We start from the raw sequence: 22,147 nt of genomic DNA, 5'->3' as shown, positions 1-22,147 counted from the left end.
CAAGGCTGTTCATTGCAAACTTAACGCTGAGAAATGGTCAGCTGGAGTGGTCTTGGCTTTGCATTTTTGACATATCCAAAAAAGACATTCAGGGATGCTCAGGGCTCTAACAGATTGCATCTCTCAATAGGTGGTCCAAGCCTGGTGTGGCAGCTCTGTTCAATGTGGTCATCTGGGACATAGACTCCTTCTGGTTTCACCATCCCTAGAGTATGACCTGAAGTCCACTTGGTCAAGGAGGTATGACCCCATGTCCACATTTAGAGCAGTGGGATGAGAGAGAAGAGATGGGGTGAGGGAATGCTGGAGAAAAGAGCATGGCCCCTGCCTTGACGGACATATCCTGAAAGTTCTATACCTCATTTCCCCTCACATCCCTTGGTCAGAACTTGTTCAAATAATCTTATCAAACTGCCGGATAGGTTTGGAAATGTATAATCTTTATTCTAGGCATTCTATTAATGTAGTATAAAGGAGAAGACATTGGGAAATAAGCATTCTACCACACTCTTTATTAAAAGTTGATGGCATTTAAATACAGTCATACATGCTTAATGACAGGAATACATTCTGACAATGTGTCATTAGGCAATTTCATTATTGTGGAAACATCATAGAGTGTTCTTACACAGACTATAAAGTCTACCACATGCCTAGGGTATACGGTATAGCCTATGGCTCCTAGGCTACACACCTGTACAACATGTTACTGTACTGAATACTGTAGGCGACTGTAATGTGATGGTAAGTATTTGTATTTCTAAACACAGAAAAGGTACAGTAAAAATATGGTATTATAGGGCTGGCCGGTTAGCTCAGTTGGTTTCAATGCAGCCTTGTAACACCAAGGTCAAGGGTTCAATTCCCCATACCAGCCAGCCACAAAAAAATAAATGAATAAAAACAGCTTAAAATATATATTATAATATTGTATGTATATATATGGTATTATAATCTCATGGGACCACTGTTGTATATGCAATTCATGTTGACTGAAATGTCATGATGTGGTGAATGACTGTATACACTTTCCCGGGATCTTGGAGGGTTGACAGGGTCACCTCATTCCTCCCATCCTTCATACAAAATGAGAATCTGAGCCTGTGGCTTGGGGGTGTACTGGTTGCTGCCAGGTATTTATAAGCTCACACTTAGAATGTCAGATACATTTCAGGCACTGCCCAAGGTGAGAACACAAAGGAGTCAGATGATTTCCAGAGACCTGGAAGAAGACAGGGATTTTACTCCAGATGATGGTGCACTTACGAGACCACAATAGATAGAAGGTTCATTATGCCCAGAGGGTGGGAACCATTTTGATGATGATGAGCTTGTCAACAAAAGAAGTGCTCAAGCCACACAAGATTTCCTCCAACGCTCACAGAACTGACTCCCTTGAAGGACATGGAGAGCTTCAAGTCAGTCAGCTCAAAACCTGGAAGAGCCGACTGAGACAGAGTTGGAAGGAGAGGTTTCCCAGAGTTGGCACTGACCCAGTATGGTTACAGTAAAGAATTTCCTTGGGCCAAGAGACTATTTCTAAGCACTTGGCTGTTTTTCCTGGTGGCTAGCCCCCTCCTGAAGCTATTTCCCTGTCACCCTCAGCCCCCATCATGAAACATCTTGTTAGCTTATAAAAGACACTCATATCACTCAAGAGATGGGCTGAGCCCCCAGCGCACTCGGGAGAGTGCGGCACTGAGTGCGGCGACCTGGGTTCGGATCCTATATGGGAATGGCTGGTGCACTCACTGGCTGAGTGCTGGTCACGAAAAGACAAAAACAAAAACGACAACAACAACAAAAAAGACACTCATATCACTCAAGAGATTCCAAGGATTTTAGGGCTCTGTGCCAAGAGCCAGGGACAAAGACCAAATATTTTTTATTATTCTATGGCCTCCAACTAGACCACACCAGGCTCTCTGTCTTAAGGTGGTAACCAGGTCAAGGAGGAGGAAGCAGGAACTTCCAGATAGGATAATGATTCTCAGACTTTGATGCACATTATAATATTCTTGGAAGCTTTTTAAAAAATACAGATACCTGTGTCTGACTCAGTGACTCTTGGCAATAAGTCTGGGAAGGGACATGAGCATCTATTTTTATAAATTTCTTAAATGATTTCCATGCTCATTGGAATTTGAGAACCAAGGAGTAAGCATTTCCTTGAGTACCCCCCCCACCCCAACACCAACTCCTTTCCAGAGACCTGTCCAATCTCTAAAGGAACAGCCCCAAGTCTGCCTGCACGTTACGATTGTCCCTTTACTTAAGGACGAGGAAAAATGACAACTGAGTACAGATCTTCTTTGGGATCCTGGAGATTCTGCCTCAGGTTGGAATCAGACTCTCAGGAAGAGGATTCAGAACTCACGTTGGTCAGTGTCTGCTGTGTGTCAAAGCGATGTGCAGGCTACGCATTTTTATGTGGTTAATCCGTGAAGGAGGTATAACCATTGTCATTTCATAGCTGAGAAAATTGAGACTCAGAGAACACTGGGGCCACACTCCAGCCTGCCTAGCTCCAATATCCATCTCAAAATAGTAAGTAATCAGAAGGGAACACGTCAAGCTGGTGTGACTCAGTTGTGAACTGGAGTTGCCACGGCCACAGAGCAGTGTCGAGATTGCGACGAGAATGGTGGGCTGACAGGGCAGCTCCGTGCTCCTGTAGAAAAGCTTCAGCTCACAGATGCTACTTACTGAAGCAGCTACTTTCTCAGAGCTTCCCTGGGAAATCACCAGTCCTGCTGAATGTTTCCCTGTCTTTTTGTAAAGCATGCTGATCTCAGATCCCTGAGGTAGGACCCAGCTAAGCGTTCTGGAAATTGCTGAGACCATCACATCGGTGCTGAATCTAGCTTGGATGCTCCCAATCTGACTGTCTTCTGACATGGTGAGTGTGCCTGGATGGTTCTATGGTTCTAAGTCCTGTTTGCAAGGCCAGGGCAGCCCTTCTGTTCAGGGTGGGGGTAGAGGGAGAAGGGCTGAAACATGAAAGGTGTCACCCAAGGCTTTTTTTTTTTTTGAAGTCAAACAAAGTCAAATCCAATGGGAACAGTGGAGAAATAAATAGTAGAAGGAATATAAAAATCAGTAGCCAAAACTTTGAGAGTAGGTCGGAGTGAAGTGAAACAGGTGATGGGAAATGTTTCAGGGATAAGCCATTGAGTGGGCAGCTTGTCCAGCACACTCAGCATGTGTCATGGGGCAAGCACAGGAGCTTAGAGGAAACATGTGTACCCGGCCAGACTGTATTCTACTTCCATGATGTTCTCTGTTAATCCTGGGTAGAGTTGGCAATGCAACATGACACTGATGGAAGCGACAGGACAGGCAGGTAGTGGTGTTACCAGGGGAAACTGGCCAAGTGATCACCAGGGTGTGAATTTGCCAATCAGTCCAGGATCTGGTCCTCAGTCTTTCGGGCAGGAAACTCAATCTTGTCAGTGCCGTAGGATTCATCCTGCTTAAGGAGACTAAGACCAGCTACACTCTTGAAACCGATATATAAAATAAAAGCCTACTGTCTATATATATATATATATATTTTTAAAGATAACCAGTAAGGGGATCTTAACCCTTGACTTGGTGTTGTCAGCAACATGCTCTCCCAAGTGAGCTAACTGGCCATCCCTACATAGGGATCCGAACCCATGGCCTTGGTGTTATCAGCACCGCACTCTGCCAAGTGAGCCACAGGTCGGCCCTATAATCTATATTTTTAAGAGAGGTTATCCTCTTGCAGGGCCTAGAATGTTCTTATCTCCCTTCTCTAGTATTGAAGAACTGGCTATGATGAATTTGATGAATTAATAATCAAGGGCCATTTGATGTGCATGGACTGGAGCAAAGAGCTGACCAGAACTAGGCCCGAGGAAATGTACACGCTTTACAAGTGGGAGCTCCTCTCTGATGACCAGATTGCTGATGTCCACAGAATCAGTGTCTTCCCTGAACAGTGCTGGACATAATCAGCCAATGTTTGTATCTTCAATTTCTCTTTTTCTGTGCTGTTGTATCAGAGTTTCATAATTTAACTTGTGCTACAACTTTGCTGTGCAGAGAAAATGGATTTTCCTACTGTTTTGCCTGCAACTGATCTGGTCTTCTCTTGAGCCCCCACTCACGTGGTTCGTTGGTGGTGAGGGTGAGGTGGGATGATCCAAAAGTCCAGTCTGGTGTAAAGCATGGAAATGCTGAAAATTGAAATGATTCCTTTAGGTATGTTCATTTTCTCTTGGATAAAATCACTACAACTCTCAGATAACCTCTCCCCTCTTCCTGCTTTTTTTCCTAACATGGTGAGCAGGTTTATGAAGAGGGGACAGTGTGGCTTATGTGTCTTTGTCACAGCAGGAAGAGCCAGGGTCCTGGGGCTGGGTCCTCTGCCTTCTCTGCTTCCTTGTCTACCTTTGTGCTCTGCTGGCAGTTAGCACATGGCTCTTAACTTTGGCAGTGCTTCCTAAGAACATGCACCTGTGACTTGCAGACTTGACCTCCCCTCAGCTATGGCTGTGGACCGTGAACCTCTGCTTTGTCCTCCACTGGTCCCCTGCCCTGATGGTCCACCACAGCCTCTGCTGTGGGGTCTCCTCTTTGTTCAGACCTTTATCCTCTCTCATTAGTTCTACTGCATTCATCTCCAGCCTCCCTACCTATGGCCTCTTCCAATCTCTACGGCTCACAGCTGCAGAGCATCTTTCTGAAATACCCAGATGATCATGTCACTCCTTTCACTAAAACCCTGTAAGATCTTCCTATTTTCTATAGGATAAACTTTAAACTACTTAGTCTGGTATACAAGACTTTAAACAATTTGGCCACATTTACTTTCCAGCCTTATCTCCATTTCTCCCACCTCGCTCGCCCATCTAACACATTATGTCCTTTCATGCCCCTGAGTTTATGTGCTATTCTTTCTGCCTGAAATTTTCTCTTCATTCCTTAAGGCCTGGCTCAAATGCTTCTCTGTGAAACATTTTTTTTTTTCTCCCTCTTTGCATAGATCTTTAGGATGGTGTTTGTTACATCTATAAGTAAGATAACATATTTTAAATTTAACTTAAAAGTTTAAAGAAAATTTGTTTCTTCAAAAATTATATAATAATTTAGGGCTGGCCTGTGGCTCACTTGGGAGAGTGTGGTGCTGATAACACCAAGGCCACGGGTTCGGATCCCTATAAAGGGATGGCCGGTTAGCTCACTTGGGAGTGCATGGTGCTGACAACACCAAGTCCAGGGTTAAGATCCTCTTACTGGTCATCTTTTAAAAAAAAATTATATAGTAATTTAAAACACAATTAACTATAAATGGTCTTTTCTGTGTACAACCCCCCCTTTGACACTGACATTTAAATAATTTTAAAATATGAAAGTTTTATAATTGGATTATTAGAGTGCTTTTGGTTGCAAATAACAGGATACCTGTTTGCGACAGCAAGTAACAGTATGTTAACAAAAAGGAGTTTTTATTTTTCTTACATAATAAGTCCAGAGCTGAGCAGTCCAGTACTAGTGCAGCAGCCCAGAAATGCTGATGAAGACCATCAGTCTTTCTGCTCTATTTTTCTTAGCTGATGGGTTTTTATCCTCATGCTTGTCACCTCATGTCACCAATTGCCTATTGAATTTCAGGCTTCATGTCTGCTTTCTAGGCAGGAAGAAGGGAGAAGAGGCTACAGGGACAAAAGGGGCAAGGGGGTTCTGCCAGATGTATCCATTCCTTGTCATCTGGAAAGGGATGCCTTGACTTTTATAAGCTGGAACTGAATCAGATGACAACCCCTAGCAGAAAAAAGGAAAAGTAGTATTTTGTTTTCCAGCCTCTACATAGAAAAAGGCAAGAGAATAGGACATTGTGAATGGCTTTTGGGTTGCCAGTCCTCAGTGTCTATCACAGGACTATATTGGGTTAGATAATTCATCAGATAAATAATAAAGAAAGACCTTGAGGGGAAGTGGGGAGAGAGAACAGTGGAATGTTAGGATATTCTGGATCAAAAAACTCAAGTCTGTCCCTGGTTTCCTGGCCTTAGTGCTTTAGCAAAGAAATCACTCAAATCCAAAAGACCCCTAACCTCTTTCTTTTATGGCATTCTTCTCTCTTTTAGATTCCTCCTTCAGAACATTTTTTAAGCATCTTTATTGAAATATAATTCACTGACCATAAAAGTCACTAATTTAAAGTGTATAATTCAATGGTTTTAGTGTATTCACAGAATTGTGCAACCAAAATCCAAGTTTAGAACATTTTCTTTTTTTCTTTTTTTTTTTTGTCTTTTTGTGACCGGTAAGGTGATCGCAACCCTTGGTGTGGTGTCGCCCGCACCGCACTCAGCCAGTGAGCACACCGGCCATTCCTATATAGGATCCGAACCCGTGGCAGGAGCGCCGCTGCGCTCCCAAGCGCTACACTCTCCCGAGTGCGCCACGGGGCCGGCCCTAGAACATTTTCATTTAACCAAAAGTAACCTCCTCTCCAACAGCAGTCAATCCCATCCCCAAACCCATCCCCCAACCCTAGGCAATCACTAATTTAATTTCTGCTTGAGAACAAATGTTTAAAACAGCCTGATTTTCTGCTGGAAACTTGGTAGAAAACACTATAAAAATCAGCCTGAGGGTAAGTACTAAGCTTTACATATATCATGAAAGGCAGTTCATCTGCTGTATTAGCATTTTCTCTGAAGGAACCGATTCCATGTTGCACTCCCTAAAAGCAGAAATTCTAAGCACTTCATCCTTCCCTCATTTTGTCCCAAGGTGTCAGGCTGTTTTCTAAATCTGGGCTGTCTTCTGTTCAGCCTTTCTTTAAGGTGAGCTTATAAAGAAATAAAGTAGATATAAAGTTACAGAACTCAAAATCAAACTCAAGGTCTGATTAGAGGAAATCCTTTAATTAAAAAAAAAATTATGCAAGGCCTGAAGAGGCCAAACAACTGCTAATTGTGACAGTGATGACTGCAATGAGGTGCCTTTTCTTCTCCACTTGCATCTGTACAGCTCCTGTCCACTTTAAGGGTAATTTGCAAGAGAGAATCTCCTGAAATGAAAATGAGAGAATGGGCCTGAGACTCAGAGTAATTGCTTAAATGATTGTTGCCGCATTCCCTCTAACTGTCATATCCTGCTCTACTTTGTACCTGCTGTTGTATCTAGATAAGAGAGAAAACAGGAAATGAGGCAGTTATTTAGCACACTCAAACAGCTCTCACCAGGGGGCTCCAGGGTCAAGGCTCTTTCTGATCAGAAGTTTGAGGAGCTGTGGAGAAAAACAGAATGTGTGCCGAATAAAACTAAAAAAAAACTCAAAAAACAAAACAAAACAAAAAAACTGTGCCCAAACAGTCGTGACGGAACATACTGGGTTACATACCACTTTAAAGTAGAGATCTCACTCCTGAAGATTGCAGATATGAATGTTGTTCATTTAGTTTCAATCACGATCAAACCACCAAGTTTCTCTTCCTCTTAGTTATTACAGAGTCCAAGGAAAAACTTCCCCTCAACCTCTGATGTTTTGCTGAAAATTGATTAATAGGAAAAACAGCAAAACAAATTTATTCCATCAGAGTTTCACATGACACAGGAGCCTTCAGAACAAAGATTCAAATATATAGGGAAAATTGTCCATTCTTTTTGCTTACATTCCTTGAAGCAGGGACGGTAGTGTGGAAATGTGATTAGACAGAAAAGTATGATCTAATGCTAATAGACTGAGTAGGGAACACAGCAAGACCTGGCTGTTCAGATTCTTGGCCTCTCTGTGCAGCATTCCTTCCTCCTGAGTATGGGCAGGACCCCTTCTGAAATGGGAGTCTTATGACCTACAATTAGACAAGATAGTTCAGAGAATGTGCTTTGAACTTTGCTCTTGAGGCTGCTTCTGAAGCCTTCACTTTGGGGTATTGTTTTCTGAGCCCCAAAACTATTTTTTTCTTTTGTCTCTGATTACTATCACTGTAGCAGAAAGGCATTTTGTACCAGACTGCCATTAAAAATGATCTACTGTAAAGTTAGTGTTATTCTTATTTTTATCTTATTTTTTGAGATTCAAACAAATCAATTACTGAGTGGGCACTTTAAGAACTCATACTTTCATCTCTGAAGAAAAGATAAATTTCTATTTTAAAATCTTTTTCAATTTAGAAAGTTCATAAATGAGAAAGTAATATTTCTGGCTTCTAGAACTACATGGACTTCTTAATCACAGTTTTTAATTTTTCTGCTATTTTTCTTATTCTTCTGTTATTAAAATTTTTAGGCATGCTAAAAAAGAATAGAGAATGATATATCAGAAATCTGCTCTGACTGAGGTCAGCTAAATTTCTAAAAGACTTGGGGAAATCTGGAATGGGGGGGGGGTTAGCCACCCACGCACATTCTGGAACTGTTACCACAAGACTATTTTAGCCTTAAAACCAGACCTACTGATGCCTAAAGAAGTTGTATTAACTTAGGAATGCTAAAAATGTATCTTGTGACCCTCACTCATACCTCTGTACCTATGATGCAATGGAGAACCAGTTGATAACCTATGTAAAGCTATGTAACCAACAGAAAAACTGATGTGCTGATTAAGGGGCTGTCTCCCTTTCTCCCCTCTGTTCTTCGCTTTTCTGTGATTATAAAAAGGCTAAAGTTCTGTGGGCCCTTCGGAAAGCACTTCCCAAGGCAACTTGGTGATGTTTTCCTGGGCTGAGGTCACATATATTGTCTCAGACAGACTCTTTGATATTTAATCAGTGTCTCAGAATCTTTTTACAGGTTGTCAAGAATAATAAACATTCAAGCTCCAAACCTTGTTTAAGAAATAAAACATTACGAATACAATTGGTCCTTCTGTATATCTTTCTCCTACTGCATTCCTCACCTTTCCTGCCCAAAGAAACAAATTTATGCCTTGGGTTTATGCCTATTCTAGACATGCCTTTATAATTGTGACACATATCCACATAATCTGTAAATAAAATCAGGTTGGTCTGCATATTACAAACTTTTCAAGATAAGGAAAACACTACAATTCCTGCCTCCTCTTTGGTTTTTGGAAGGCCAAATAGCAAAATGCCTCCATCCGTATTATTTCTGGCACCTAGTTCAGGGTCCAAGCATAATCAATGATTGTGTGATTTCGTAGGCAAATCATAGTTACTCGGTGCCACAATATTGGTTACACAAACGAGGCAGGCATGTTATTTGGATTTATTGTTAACATCCAGAAAGTCATTTTCAAATACAGTTAAGCATTCTAGACATAACTTGGAGTGAGAATATCTTCATGTGCCTTTGTATGTCGAAATTCTATCGGTAGATTGAAGTACAAATGTGTATTTATTATAGCAAGAGGAATATACTGTAATAATTCATTACTATTGTGAAGGTTGTTAAATTTATGTACAAAAACTAAGAACTTTTCTATAGTTAAGTAAATAGGGAAACAAATGGACAATTAATACAAATATTAATAGTGCATTAGCTAGACAATTTTAGGGAGAGCAGTAGATTTTTATTGAGTCAAATCCTTATGAAAATAATAATACAAGTTTGAATAATAAAAGATTAGATTTCATCAAATTTTAATCATTGTACAATTATTTGTGTACTAGTATTTAAAACAAATAATCTTTAAGAATTCTATTTAATTTTTAATTTTAAAATTCCATTTAGATCACGAATTGTTCAAGAAAAAGCGCCATTTGGAAATTCTTTTCATGAACTCCAAAGATCACCCACCTTTCAACTGATTACTCCCAAATCTATGCTCCAGTCTTGTCCTGTCTCCCAGGCATAAGACTTCTGTCTTCATCTGCTTTGTAAATATTCTCCTAAGTACAAACTTGGAAGTGCCACTGTCACCATACACTTATGTGTTGAAGACAGAACTCATTGTTTCCTCCTGAACATTCTCCTTATAAAGTTCATGTGAGTGCCACAGTCATAAAAACCCTGAGCATACAAAACTGTTTTTTAAAAAATGAGCATCATCTACTTTAAAATCTACTTTTAATTCAAATGTATTTTCCTCTTTTAAAAATCCATATGTCCACATACCCATGTATATACAAATATGTAGATTTTTAAAACCTCACAAATATGAAATAGGCTGGCCTTTTCAGCATTGTTCTAGAGCAGGGGTTGGCAAACATTTTCTGTAAAGGGCCAGACAGTAAAAATTTTGGGCTTGTGGACCATATGGCGTCTGTCACTACTACTCATCTCTGCCATTGTAGTGTGAAAGCAGCCATAGACAATACACAAACAAGGGACATGACTAAGCTCCAATAAAACTTTATTTGAAAAAACAGATAGTGGGCCAGATTTGGCCCCTGGGTCCTAATTTGCTAACCCCTCCTCTAGAGAATCAGCAGTTATCACTTAAAAAATAATTGACTTGCTTCCTGAAGCATTCTACATATAGTTGTGCATATGAGAAGTAGTTAGGTTGTAGTTCTGCACATTAACAGTGTAATTTGATGATCCAGCCCTTGTGATTTCTGATTTGGGTCTCATATTTGAGATCACTCTTTGTTTTGTCTGCTGTAACATTTTTGTACATGTTGCGCATCTCTCCCAGTGAGCACTCACAATCACCTTGCATTGTACTTAGTATCAGGTGTTCTAGACAGTTAGTACCTCCTAGTCCTCCCCCAGAGTATTTTATAAACCATGCATCCTATATTTTAAGGCAGATCTTTCTTTGCAAATATTACATCTGTTAAATTTTTTTTTAATTGGGAGGTCATTCAACTGGGGCGGCTCTAGCGCTTTAAGTTCCTAAGTAAGCAAACCAAAGCCCAACATGAGCAGTAAAATGAAAACTGGAGACCCTGCCAATGAGAAACCACCAACTAATTCTTAACTAGGTTTTTCCCACTCTAACCAATCAAATATATTTTGTCTTCCTTCTTCATTTAGCCTGTAAAAGCTCCCTGCCCACATTGCTGCAGTGGAGCTCTCTGAACCTCTTCTGGTTCTGAGTGCTGCCTGGATCATGAAATGTTCTTTGCTCAGATAAGCTCTGTTAAATTTATTTTGTCTAAAAGTTTTTCTTTTAACACATCTAAATTTAGTGTTAACACATCTAAATTTAGTGAGAATGGACTAGAATTTTAAATTTATATGATTAGCTATGCTGTGGTGGGTCCTACTGCCTACTAATTGTGTGATTTTAGCAGATTATGTACTTTTTCTGAGTGTAACTTTCCATTCCTAAAATGAGACTAATAATACTTACCCTATAGGGTTTCTGCAATGATGAGATGAGCCAACACATAAAGAGAACCTTCTAGCCAGACACACAGTATGTGCTCACTGATAATAATGACGACAATAATAGCAAACACATTGCACTTGCTATGTGCTGCATTGTCCCTGTGCCCTATGCAAGTATAAACCTTACAATGATGCTATACATAGGTATTATTATCCTGATTTTACAGTTGAGAAACAGAAAAAGAGGTCACACATCTATGAAATGGCAGAGCTTGAATTTAAAACCAGACAGTCTGGCCCTCGAGCCCATGCTTCTCCTCCTTTATTCTTCTTATTATTATGTTGCTCTAATAAAAATGAAAGAGTAAGAGCATGCTCTAAATTTTTGGCTATTGTAATGCTGTACTGTAAAATTTTGTTCTTATATCTTTGTCCACATATAAGATTATTTCCTTAAGACCCTTCCAATTTTCATTAATAATATCAAATCAAAGTATAAGAAGAACCTTGTGGTATTGAAGAGACTCCAAGAATTTAACACTATTTCAGTAAACCCATGAGAAACGGGACCTCTTTACACCATTTGCTGAAGACCTCCTATTTCATAGCTACACGGTTTGAGAGTCCTTTTTGAAATGTCAGGAAGTAGATGAAGATAATTAAACTGATCTCACCGTCATGAACACATCACGAACAAAATGATATATATGAAGTATTGTTCAAAGAGGGAAGCACGGTGCACATGTAATAATTTGTGTTATGATTACAGTTGGTTTCCCCCTTGCCTCCAGGCTGAACAATATGAGTCTAGGAGATAAATTTTCTCTTGCTTCCTTTTTTGTGTATGGCTTGGGATTTGTTTAAGGCAAAAATTTTTTTCAATGTTATTTATTTTTTAAATTGGCATATAAAATTGTATGAATATATCACATACAACATAATGTTTTAAAGTGTATATACATTGTTAAAAGTTAAATCTAGCTAATTAATAAATGCATAGCCTCACATAGTTATCATTTTAGTGGTGAGAACATGTAACATATACTCAGCATTATTAAAGAATATAATATGTCATCAAGAGCTACAGTCACCAAGCTCTACAACAGATCTTTTGAATTTATTCCTTGTTTAAGAGCAATTTGATGGCAGTGGTTGCCATGGTAAATACTTTTCATAAGAGCTAAGTAATTGTTGGGAACTATTATAATTTACCATTATTTAGTTTCAGAGTGCTTTGAATGTTTTCACTTTCCTCCTTCATTTAAACATTTTATTTGCATCAGAATTTCTTTTTAAAATTTTCTCTGGAAAAGACACACTTCACTGAGGACTAAGATAAAGTAATAATATTGAAAATATATGGATTTCCTCCCCAAATAAAATGGTCAGTGTGGTTTTATGCTTTTTGGTTTGCAAGACCTGAAGCATCCAACTCTGACCTCACATTTTAGACCTGTTTTTGATCAAGTAACAGATCTCAGTCTTCAACAGTTCAGGAAGAAACAGCAATCAAGCTGTCTTGTCATGGAGGGGTGTTTGTGAATGCTCACACTACAAACGTGCTCAGTAGCATTATAACGGAATCATACTTCTTTCAGACTCTAAAAGACAAAATTTAAATGCAATTTTATAGCATAGGTGAGTTCTGCAGCTGCAGTAACAGTATCTATTGCCAGGTGTCTTGTGGCTTATGCTGTTAATTGATACATGGTCCTCAAAGATACCAAGATAATGAAGTATCCTTAAAAAGAAAAGGCATCTAACTGGAAAATAATATCAAGAACTTAAGTAGATAGAAACAGGATTGAAAAACATGAGCGGGGAGGATTTTTGTTGAAACCACATACTCATAAAAAGAGCCAACCTCGTATCCAAAAATGTTCAGGTGCATTTTAATCACAGGGCAAGAAACTTGTCATATATCCTACTCGGGCAACCTTTGCTTCCGTCCCTCAAAAATGAAAACTTCTGAACTGTGGTTGTTAGAGGAAGGAAAGGGGAAGGGGGAAGGGGGTAGTGAGAGGTTGGTTAATGGTCACGAAACAGGTAGGAAAATAAGTTCTACTGGTGTATAGAGTCAAGCTAGGCATCTATAATTAACAATAATTTACTGTATGTTATAAAGTGGCTAGAAGAGAGGGGATCGAATGTCCTCATCACAAAGAAATAATTGTTTTATAATCATGAATATGCTAATTACCCAGATTTGGTCATCACTCACTGTATACATGTATTGAAATATAACTCTGTACCCCACAAACATGTATAATAAATATATTTCAATAATAAAAAGTAATGAAAAGAAAACTTCTTATTTTCTAAAGTGATATTGTGGATTTATTTGGTTTTTCCTTTTTTTCTAGGACACAATATTTCTGACCATTACTGAGTTGCCTGGACATATGTTGATCTCTTCTCTCTCCTTTCTCTTTTCTCCTTTCTCTCTCTTCCCCTTCCTCCCTCCCTCCTTTTGTCCCTCTGTTCTCCCTCCCTCCCTATCTTCTTTTCTCTTTTTCTTTCCTTCTTTCCTTTTTGTTCCTTAGTTCTAGACCATTCCAAGGAAATGATTGATGTGGTGGTGGTATAGGTACATAGCAGTGGGGGTGCGGTGGGGAGATGAAACAAAGAGAATGTGTATTTGAAGTGGAGTCATGTGAAAAACTCTCAATGGTGCGTTTGGAAGTAATTTAGTTTTGCTTCCTCTTTTCTTAATAATAAGTCATAACTTTCAATTCTGTGTGTGTTGGTCTCTGAGTGTTTCACACCGGTAATTTTTATGTCCCTAACTAGCTTCTGAAAAACAAAGACTATTCATTGTGCTTTTTTTTCTACTTTTTTTTTTTTTTGTCTTTTTCGTGACCAGCACTCAGCCAGTGAGTGCACCGGCCATTCCTATATAGGATCCGAACCTGCGGCGGGAGCGTCGCTGCACTCCCAGCGCCGCACTCTCCCAAGTGCGCCACGGGCTCGGCCTTTCATTGTGCTTTCTGTGTTTTCTCAACATGCAGAAGAAAGCTCTGCAGGCTTTGACACTGGCAACTCTACTCTGAGGCTATCCAGGCTCTTTTTTTTTTTTTTTACATTTTGGCTCAAAACTCACCCTCTCCAGGAACCCTTCACCAATGCACCCCCTTCTACTTCAATCTCTTCTGTTTTCTAAAATTTTAAATAAGTTGAAAATACAAATAAGTATAAAGCACGAAATTTTCTCGCCTCCCAGAACTAAGAGTTGTAGCACTTTGGCAGATTTGTTTTTAGGCTTTATATGTATTTATGTGTATGTAACAAAATATTCCCCAGTAATGTTGAAGTTCCTTTGAGCCTCACCCTCATCACATCTCGTCTCTTCCTCATCCCTTGCAATTATCGACCATGAATTTGCTGTGAATCCTTTGACTTCATTTTTCATACTTTCTACTATTTTCTTTATTCAGTATCATGAATGTTTCTCTTTCTCTCTCTCTCCCTCTCCCCCCCACCCCCTCTCTCCCTTTTCCCCTTGCTCCCTTTCCTGTGTTATTTTGGATGGAGTACCTCGTGGTTGTTCTTAACCCTTCTGGGACATTCAGTTTTCCCTGCAAGGCTGGGATGAGCCAGGTGGCAGCTGTATCCCCAGAGACCCCTCTAGCCATCAGGTTCGGTTAGGTGCTCTCTCCCATATCCTGACTTCTCTCTACAACAATTCTGCATCTTGGTCTTTGGTAATGTATTCATAGGCCAGTTCAAATAACTGCATTATGCTGCACCCAACAAGATCTGGGCTCTGTTGTCTTGGGCTCTGTGAATAGAATTCCATTTTGGTGTTTGATTTTCTAGCTAACTTAGTTTCCCTCTTGTTTGGCTGCTAGGAAGCCAAATCCACAGTCACCTATATTAACAGAAAATGGCATGGCTTTTGTTAACTACACCATGAATTTGTCTCAGTACCCTTCATTTTTACATTTTTATCCTGTATAGTTTATGAACCTTTCTTCTTTATGAATCCCACATTTTTTAAATCAGGAGAATTAACATCTAACAAATGATCTGTTATATTGGGTGGAAGTTTTCATTGTTCCTGATCCAGGGAAACTTAATGAGCTGCCAAGTAACAGAAAAATAAAATTTATAATGAGTATTAACTATTTCTGGTACTGAGACACACAACAGATGTGGTATATGTTTTCATTTATTATTTTTCTATGAATATTTTGTGACTCTCCTTTGTCTTATAATTAAACATATTTTAAATGCATTAAATGAAACCCTAATGAAATATGATTTGGAGCCATTGCTTGAGGTTATCTTTTGCTTCAAAATACAAAGATAAAACCTATATGCTATCACTTAAAATTTTTCCTTCTTACTTTATTTGAAGGTAGAAACAATCAAGAATCTTTTCCTAGGGCATTTTGGGGATCTGGGGCTAGCCTTACGCACATGGCATATGTGGCCAACCTGTGTGTTGTGAGCAGGGGTGCTGGTAATGGCCTCCTATGTTTCCCCACCAGCCCTTCAGATTTTCTAAAATACCAGTATCAGAGTTATGTTCGTTTGGTTTTTAGAAGTCTGAAAATTCCTTGGAATGGTAATACATCTTAATGAGGATTTGTTTATTAGATAACTTTTCATGTTTGACATCTGACGAGGAGCAAGAGTTTGAAGAAATATAAACCAGGTAAATTGGAAAGGATACTGGGACGTATGATGGCAGAAGAAAAGAAACTTCATTGTAATTTTACCTAGGATGAGCCCCTAACATAATTAAGGATAATCTCTCCCACCCTTAGAATTTTAAAACTTCCCTTCTTGCCTTCCTTCTTTCCTTCTTCCCAGAATATGAAATTCAAAAGGTTTTGGTCTACAAAAAAATAATTTTTATAAGAATTGACCAAAAAGAGGAAAAGTCATTTACGCCACATAGGAAACTTCCCCTAAAGGAAACTTTTAGTAACATTTCCCTTCAGTGAGTCTCTATATTAGAATGTTTCCCTTCAGAAATTCTTTGTTTAAATTATCCTATAAGAAAATCAAATTACACATCTCTAAACTGTGGTTTCTCAAAGCAATAAAGTTTCCTAAAATGAGATTATGCATCAGTAGTGGTGGCACCAACTTAAGCAAATTCTCCCATGGAATTGTCATCATAGCTGATAGATTTAGGGCAAAACTTCTGCCAGAATTTGTAAGATAACAATCAAATACAGCATGACCTTGATAGATTCTTTTCCTATTTCAGCAAAACCACATTCTGCTATGAGAAAGGTCAAACTCAGAGGAAGAGTACAGCTTCTTCTTTACTCGTCTTTCATGAGCTTGTCAACTGATATAGAACGTAGTAAAGTTAAAGGGGAATTTGCTTTTTCTACAAACTTTACAATTTTCTCTCAAATTACCTAATCCTCTGGGCCAATCTCTTATGGATTTATATTGCTTTTTTTTTTTTTCCCTGATGAATGTTGTTAAATCTTATTACTCTGAAAAGTTATTATTGGCTATTCTGGGATTAAAATTTTAAAAAGATTTTTTTTCTTTCTGACTGCAGACTTGTGCTTCCTTTCTAGGCGTCCAGAAACCTACGTATTCCTGGACCCACCTGCTTCCAGTTCTCCTACCATGCCTCACCTTTTCTATCAAACAATGCCTTTCCTGGAAGTATAGAATTTCTGCTGTATCTATTGCCTCAGGATTATTGGTCACAAAATTGGGCCAGATTTTGCCATGCAAAAGCCTTGCAAGCAATTTTTTAAAAAATTGTACAGGTTAGACATCAGTTTCAAAGACCCAAGCAGGCTTCTGGGTAGTGAAAGACATAGAAGCAAAGACTGGGAGTTGGCCAGATTAAACTGCACTTAGTTTAGTCTTCAGGAAAGTGATGGCAATGTATGGGGCTTCTCGGGAGACAGTGATCCTTGAAATATGGTGGCCTCATTTTTGAAACATAGAACTAAATCAATCTTAAAAATACTCCATAATAACAGGACAAACTTTATGAAACCCACTTTCCCAAACTTTAGCAAGAAACTAAAAGCTCCGTTGTTGCCAGATAAAGTAGTGAGGTATGGGAAACTCAAAACAAAAAACAAACAAACATCTACATCAACGGTCAGGAGACTTGAACTGTCATCCAGCCAAGATGAATAGTTTAATGTGACCCCAAACCTGTCACTTAAACTTCAGTTATCTCATCTTGGCAGACTGAAAGCAAAAGGCTGGGCCAGATGACCTTTATTAAAAGCCCTTATTAAAAAAGTAATCATGTTCATTATAACAAAACAAAATAAAGCAAGATCTTGAAAACGCAGAAAAAAATAAAGAGGAATACATATGTGTCCCATATAACCCATATCACATCTGCCCTGTTAGATTATTTCATAATGGCCTATTGATGGAGTTTGGATGTGTTGTACCCTCAAAAACTCACATGGAAATTTGATCCCCAATGTGGCAGTGTTTGAAACTGATTGAGTCATGCCGGCAGATCCCTCATGAATGGATTAATGCTCTCCCTGGGTGGGGGGAGTAATGAGTTCTCTCTCTCTCTCTCTCCCCCCCACTCCTCTCCATGTGATCTGCTTGTACTCACCGACTGTCTGCCATGTTCCACCATGAGTAGAAGCAGCCTGAGGCCCATGCCAGACACAGCTGTCCCAGAATCGTAAGCCAAATAAACCTCTGTTCTTTATATATTACCCAGTCTCAGGTATTTCTGTTATAGCAACACAAAATGGACTAATACACCTATTTTCTTTTAATCTTTTTTTTTTTTTTTTGCATAACTGAAATCACTGATATATAAAATTTTGTGTATATGTATTGCTTCATGAAAAGTGGTGAGTCCATAATGTGTTGTCCTTCACAAAAGAAGGTCGGGACAAATGGAAAGGCAGACCATGTTCTTGGGTAGGAAGATCTAACAGCACAGGTACCCATCAAAATTGCAAACGGATATACATTTGGATCCAGCATTCTACTTTTAATAATGGTTTCTATAGAGAGTATCTAAGAAATATTATTCATTGCAGCATTTTTTTGTAGTAGCAAAAAAATTGGAAGTAACACAAATGCCAATTAATAGAGGGGCTTGCTAAATAATTTACGGCATACCTACACTGTGGAATATTATACAGATATTAAAAAGGATAAGCAAGTGCTTTTTATATTGATTTAGAAAGATCTTCAAGATCTATAAAGTGAAAAAAGCAAGTTGCTGGAAAAATGTATACATTATTTTATAATTTGTATAAAAAATGAAGAGGACAAAAATATACATTGTCTTTCACTGGGAACAACCCTCTGGAAGGCTGAACAAGAAACTACTAATATTGATGACCTGTTTGAGGCTGGGAATGAGAAACCAGGTGAACTGAGACAGGATGGGAGTGAGACTTTCTGCTGTGTATATTTTTATACCTGTTTGATGTTTAGACAATGTGAATGTATCGTCTATTAACATTAAGTTAAAACAGAAATAAAAATGCCCTGTCCTTTGCTGACTAAGATGATACTATTGACCCACATCTGTAGGACTTTTGTTTTTAGTTTAATTTTAACAGTGATAAATTTGCACTGAATCATGATACCACATTTCTTCAATTCTAAGATGCTTATCCCCCATGCATTAAAATTTCTGAAATGAGTAATTTTGTCTTGCCTTTTACATATAAATATACCATACCATTTGTTTTACCATTTGGCTATTATTGGACATTCAGGTTATATATTGCCAGTTTTTTTCTTTTATTTTTTCTTATGAATAATTGTCTCACACCTTTTATTGAATCATGCAATAATTTTCTTTCTTTTTTTTTTTGACAACTAGAAACACTGCTGCAATGCTACAGTATAATGAGTCTCTTAAAAGTAATGGGCTCTAAAAATCACACTTCATAATACCATCTATCTCATGTGGCTCAGCACCGTATTTGTCACATAGCATAAGCATTTATTAATTATCATTTTTTTGTAAGAAAAAAATATTTCTTGACATATAAGAATTCTATAGGACATATTTCTGGAAATGGTATTGTTTAACCAAAGGATGTAAACACTATAGGACCTTGATTGGTATTGATGAATTGCTTTTCATAAATTTGCATCAATTTACTTGCCTATCAGCAGTATAGTATCAACTAATATGATATTTTTAACCCTTTTTTTAAATTTGAGAAGTGATAGTATTTAAATATTAAATTTTTTAAACTACTAGATTGATGGAATTTTTTTTTACCCGTTATGTTTAATTGCTATTTAGATTTCCTCCCATTTAAATTTGTCTATTTGTAACTTTAGTACCACTTTCTAACACACTCAGTATTTATTGGACCAGTTTATATGAACTATATACAATACTGATTTACTTTATTTATTTATTTTTGGCAGCTGGCTGGTATGTGGATCCAAATCCCTGACCTTGGTGTTGCAGCACCTTGCTCTAACCAATTGAGCTAGCTGAACAGCCCTCTTACCAATACTTTCTAAGGCATCTGTATGCAACTCTCTTATCTCATCCTCCCCAACCCTGAGGTTACCAAAGTCTTGAATTTCATTTCTTGCTTTTATTTATAGTATTACCATATTCATATGTGTCCTTAAATAATATATTGCTTGATTTTTTCCTGCAATCATACTGTATGCATGGTTCTATGACTTGTTGCAATGCCAGTTCTCTTGTATATGAGGTCTCCACATGAGTCTATTTTTGGCTTCTCAAGTCTGTTCTGGTGGAGTGTTTGTCTTTGGTCAACACCACAAAGAATTAAATATTATAATTTCATAATAAGTCAGTATTCAGTAGGGCAAATCTCTATATCTCTTCTTCAAGAGTGTCTTGGCTTTACTTAGCACTTTGCTCTTTTATGCAAATGCTAGGAGAAACTTGTAAAGTTCAATGAAAAAACAAAACAAACAGAAGAAACAACCTGATGGAGTTATGCTTCAAAATTGCATTGAATCTATAAAGCATCTTGGGAGAAATGACATCTTTTTAATGTTCTATTTATGAAAAATGTATATATTTCCATTTATATTTGTGGTAGACAGAATACTGGCCCCCCAAAGATCTTCATGTCCTAATCTCCAGAACCTGTGGATATGTTATGTTACATCCGAATTATCCAGGTCAGCCTAATGTAATCACAAGGTTTCTTATAAGAGGAAGACAAGAGGGTCAAAGTCAGAGAGAATATGTGACAACAGAGCAGAAGTTTGAGTGAGGCACATTGAAGATGGAGGAAGGGGCCACAAGCCAAGGAATGCAGGCACCCTGCAGCATCTGGAAAAGGCAATGAAAAAGATTCTTCCCCAGAGCCTCCAGAAGGAATGCAGTATGCCAACTTGATTTCAGTCCACAAGACCATTTCAGTCTTCTGACTTCAAAAACAGTAAGATCATAAACTTGTGTGTTTTAAGATGTTAAGTTTGTGGTAATTTGTTATAGCAGCAAGAGGAAAAAAATACAATGTTATTCAGCACATAGCTATTACAAAATATCTTGCTAGATTTTTTTTCTAGCTTTTTTATAGTTTTCACTGCCATTTAAATGGCATTAAAAATAATTAATTAATTTTTTGGCAGCTGGCCAGTATTAGGATCAGAACATTTGACCTTGATGGTATATCACCATGCTGTAAGCAAATGAGCTAACTGGCCAGCTAAGTCAATTTAAATTCAATTTTAAATTGAATTTAAAAATCAATTTTTATTATTTCTTACACGTTATAGAAATGCTGTTGATATTTGTGAGTTGATTTTTGTATCCAGCAACCTTGCCAACTCTTATTTATTCTAATAATTTATCTGTAGATTATTCTATCATCTATCATCTGTGAATAACAGCAGTTTTATTTCTACTTTTCCAAACTTCTTTCTCACCTTATTGGGCTGGTTAGACCCCTAGTACATATTCGATAGATGTTACCATTGCGGGTATCATTTGTTTATTCCTGATTTTAATGCAGATGATTTTAATGTATTACTCGCTGAAGGGTTTTTGAAGATAGTCTTTTTCTCTTTGTGCTATACTCTGAGCAATACCTTGACCTCTATCTTCTAGTTTACTAACTCTCTTTTCATCTGTTTTTAATGTCCATTCAGTTTTTTATTTCAATTATTAAAATATTTAATTCAATTTAAAAAATCTTAATTTTTAAGTATTCTAATTGTTTAAATCTGCCTTGTCAGTTTTTATATTCTCCTGTTCATACTTTTAATGTTAAATGTATTTTATATATTTATAAAATAAATGTATAGTAATTTTAATATAAAAAGTTTTTGCGATTCTGATTTTGTTGTTTGTTGTTTTTGATGAATCTCACATATGAGGGTACTTCAAAGAGTTTGTGGAAAAATGGAATTGAAAGATTATCCCACTGCTGCCACCTCATTGTTCCTGGAGTGGCCGCATCCTTGCCCACCTCTGGCACTATGTCAGTGGCCTCCTGAAGGCATTGCACAGCAACTGCTACGTGGAGCTGAGCCAGTACCAGGACCAGCACTTCCAGGGTAACAATGAAGAAGAAGATGAATTAGTGAAGAAAAGCTGCACATTGTATGCTGGAAATCTTTACTTTTACCCAACTGAAGAATGAATCTATGAGCTCTTCAGCAAAAGTGCTAACAAAATCATTATTGGTTTAGATAAAATGAAAGAAACAGCATGTGGATTCTGTTTTGTGTAAGCAGATGAAGAAAATGCCATGTGGTACTTAAATGGAAGTCATCTGGATGATTGGATCATTTGCACCGACTGGAACTCAGGCTTTAAGGAGGACAGGCAGTATGGATGTGGGCAATCTAGGGGCTGTGTTTGAGGCGAGTATGGGTAGCACTGTGCTGCTGGAAGAGGAGGCCATGGAAAACTGGCACAAAACCAGTGAGTGGTGAGAGCCCTATCAGTGAAAATCTCACTCCTTTGCCCTGTTGAATTTGTGAAGAACATTACCCAAGGTCT

General features: G+C 38.1%; 1 protein-coding gene across 1 annotated transcript; it reads left to right on the top strand.

The window, feature by feature from the left end:
• The first annotated feature begins 4,663 nt into the window (after window positions 1-4,663).
• LOC134362497 (nuclear cap-binding protein subunit 2-like) lies at window positions 4,664-22,073 on the top strand. The gene is given in 3 exon segments (XM_063077760.1): window positions 4,664-4,752; window positions 21,593-21,738; window positions 21,880-22,073. Coding segments are annotated over 3 exon segments (429 nt in total).
• The last annotated feature ends 74 nt before the right edge of the window (window positions 22,074-22,147 follow it).

The sequence above is a fragment of the Cynocephalus volans genome, chromosome 14 (genome assembly GCF_027409185.1).
Source record: "Cynocephalus volans isolate mCynVol1 chromosome 14, mCynVol1.pri, whole genome shotgun sequence".
Taxonomy (NCBI): domain Eukaryota; kingdom Metazoa; phylum Chordata; class Mammalia; order Dermoptera; family Cynocephalidae; genus Cynocephalus; species Cynocephalus volans.
The sequence above is the reverse complement of the archived record's forward strand: the minus strand, read 5'-3'. Positions and strand labels throughout refer to the sequence as shown.